The sequence below is a fragment of the Nothobranchius furzeri genome, chromosome 13, assembly GCF_043380555.1.
Source record: "Nothobranchius furzeri strain GRZ-AD chromosome 13, NfurGRZ-RIMD1, whole genome shotgun sequence".
NCBI classification, from domain to species: Eukaryota; Metazoa; Chordata; class Actinopteri; order Cyprinodontiformes; family Nothobranchiidae; genus Nothobranchius; species Nothobranchius furzeri.
This window is the reverse complement of record NC_091753.1, coordinates 20,548,961-20,551,460: the sequence shown is the minus strand read 5'-3', so window position 1 is coordinate 20,551,460 and position 2,500 is coordinate 20,548,961. Positions and strand designations below refer to the sequence as shown.

At 46.5% G+C, this 2,500-nt stretch overlaps 1 protein-coding gene across 10 annotated transcripts in view; it reads right to left on the bottom strand.

The window, feature by feature from the left end:
• Nucleotides 1-2,500, bottom strand: part of clcn2c (chloride channel 2c) — a 360,814-nt gene that overhangs the window by 147,151 nt on the left and 211,163 nt on the right. For all 10 annotated transcript variants that reach the window (XM_070543366.1, XM_070543362.1, XM_070543363.1 and 7 more), the window contains one exon: nt 173-304. In XM_070543366.1, the coding sequence (XP_070399467.1) occupies nt 173-304 (132 nt within the window). The remainder of the gene's footprint in view (nt 1-172; nt 305-2,500) is intronic.

Below are 2,500 nucleotides of genomic sequence, written 5' to 3'. Positions count from 1 at the left end.
CAATAAGCTGCCAGGCTTGAAACATTCTCCTGACTGAAGATGACTTGTGCTGACAGACCTGAAATTGCTCTCCATTAGACAGAAAAGAGTTCCCAAGTGTGTGTCGAGCCTCTTTTGATCAGGTTTCTGTGAAGGTTTTGATAAACACTGACACGACTCCTCCTTTCCTCACCTTGTAGGCAGATGGCGATGCAGTAGTCCATCATCCAGCTGACGAGGGCCATGAGGAGTCCCAGCAGGATGAGGAAGATCCAGTCCTCCCCGACACGTGAGATTAAGAACTTCTGACAGCGAACCGTGCAGACTGCAGGCATAGCAGGAAGACGACACGGCATGTTCAGAAGACTAACATTGTTCCTGAATGCTGTAAGATGTTCATGCTCTTTGAATACACGATGAATTAGTGGTGACACAACACATTGAGACTGACACACCAGAGCTGGACTGAGTAAAACTTTCCTTTGCAGGTTAGGATTTTCCTCAAAGGTCCTTGGAAAGAAAACAAAAGCTTTGATACCACACAGAGACACAAAGATCTTATCACGTTAGCTACATATTTCATGCATCGTTTAGTGTTAAAACAATGACATTTGTGACAAAGTCTTTGCTCCCCTGAACATTTCTTATGCATGTAGTATTTGTCACCCTGAAATATTTTAGATCTGTAAACATTGTAGCATCAAAGGTAACTTGAGTATTTATTTTTACAGTGATTTAATTAACTAAGGGCACAAATCGGTCCAAACAGCACACGTTCTGGCAGCCTCGCCTCTGTCAGTGTGCCCCAGGACAGCTGTGCTACATTGTAGCTCATCATCACCAGTGTGTGAATGTGTGTGTGAATGGGTGGATGGCTGATTGTGTTGTGAAGTGACTTGGGCGGCTGTAGAACCCAAAGAAGGACATTACCATTTACCATCTGTGTGAAAAAGTTACTTGTTCCTAAACCCAACCAGTCGTAACACCACTGAAGGCATTAACTGGATCCGGCGTTGGTGATAACATGTGATGAATCTCATCTGGAGGACTGATGTCTCACTTTTCTGTATCGAATAGTTTACCAACATGAGGGCAAAGGTCAGAGGTTCACCTTAAGCTTGGTTTATGCTTGACACATTCACTTTCCGCTTGGTGATGTGGCTCGCGGATGGAACGCGCTTCACAACTCGCAGCGTTTATGGTTTGTGCGGCTCGTCTCTGCGGTGAGCCAATATTCTCCCAAACTGTAGGGGGCAGCATGGAGCTCTACGGCATGCATCCAACACTACACCATAGTAGAAGTAGAAATTACTGTTGTTTACAACATGGCATTCCAGCATTTTTAACAGCGCCCTCGTCTTTTCCGACAGTGCGAGCTATTTCTCTCCAAGAATTATTAACAACATGTTGATCACGGTGATCTCTGAGAGCTGAATCATACAAATGTCTGTATTTACGAACCTCTGCCATAATAGTTCTTGCCGGTCCGCCATGTTTTTCCACGTCCGACCGTCCGCGTGGCTAGAAATTTTCCTAGGTGCGCGTTGCGGAAATTTTGGGCCGTGCGGAGACGCGGTGGAGGGGCGTGGTTGTTAAAATGATGCAATTTCGCCGCGCGGAGCCGTGCGGACCTCACAGACGCGTCAAGCATAAACCAACCTTTAGGCATCCTCTGTTAGCGAGCAGAATTCACGGTTCCATCAGTTCCAGCAGGTGATCCAGGTCCTGACGCAGCAGAGCAGCTCCAGACCATCACTCTACCACCACCATGCCTGATGTTTTAGTGCTGATTTGACTCCAGATGGAATGAGACGCACACTCACAGAAAGTTTTCATCAGTCCACAGAATAATTACCCACCAGTCAGGGTTTCACACTGGAAGCATCGGCGGTGCAAAACGGCAGCGGACCGGTTTACTCGCGAACTTCAAAGCGACCCTTTTCGTACCAGGAGAGTCTTGGCAGCGGCACAGCTTCCTCGCCGTGCGTTTCGCTGTACTCACAAGATCACAAGATCCCTCGAGACTTCAGGTCACGGTTTGTTTATGCAAGCCGCCATTAAACCAAAAAGAAGAAAATCACGTTTGATATCGCTGTTTGATGTCTTAGATGATGTTGTTTCTCTCCACCGCCAGGAATCGAACCATGAAAAACACTTCTGCAACGATGCTGTGAGTAAATAAACCGTTGGGTCACCCCTAAGCTACATATTGCATCGCCGCAGTACTTTCATTTTGAAAATCACCAGAGATTTTACACTGAAAACGGTGTCCTTAGTGTCCTGTCTAGCATTGAGTTAACTGCGGAAATTGACGGGTCCCAGAAGCGGCTTGCAGCAAAAAAAAAAAAAAAAAAAAAACCCCGATCCTATCTTCAGTGGCACGGCGCTTCAGGGACACACCTGGAAGTTGCTGCGCTGCTGCTGGTTTGAAACATTCCATAGACTATAAAGGACTTGAAGCAGCGACGTTCTAGCCTGGCATGGCCAGACTAAATAAATGTATTATTTAGTCTGGCCATGC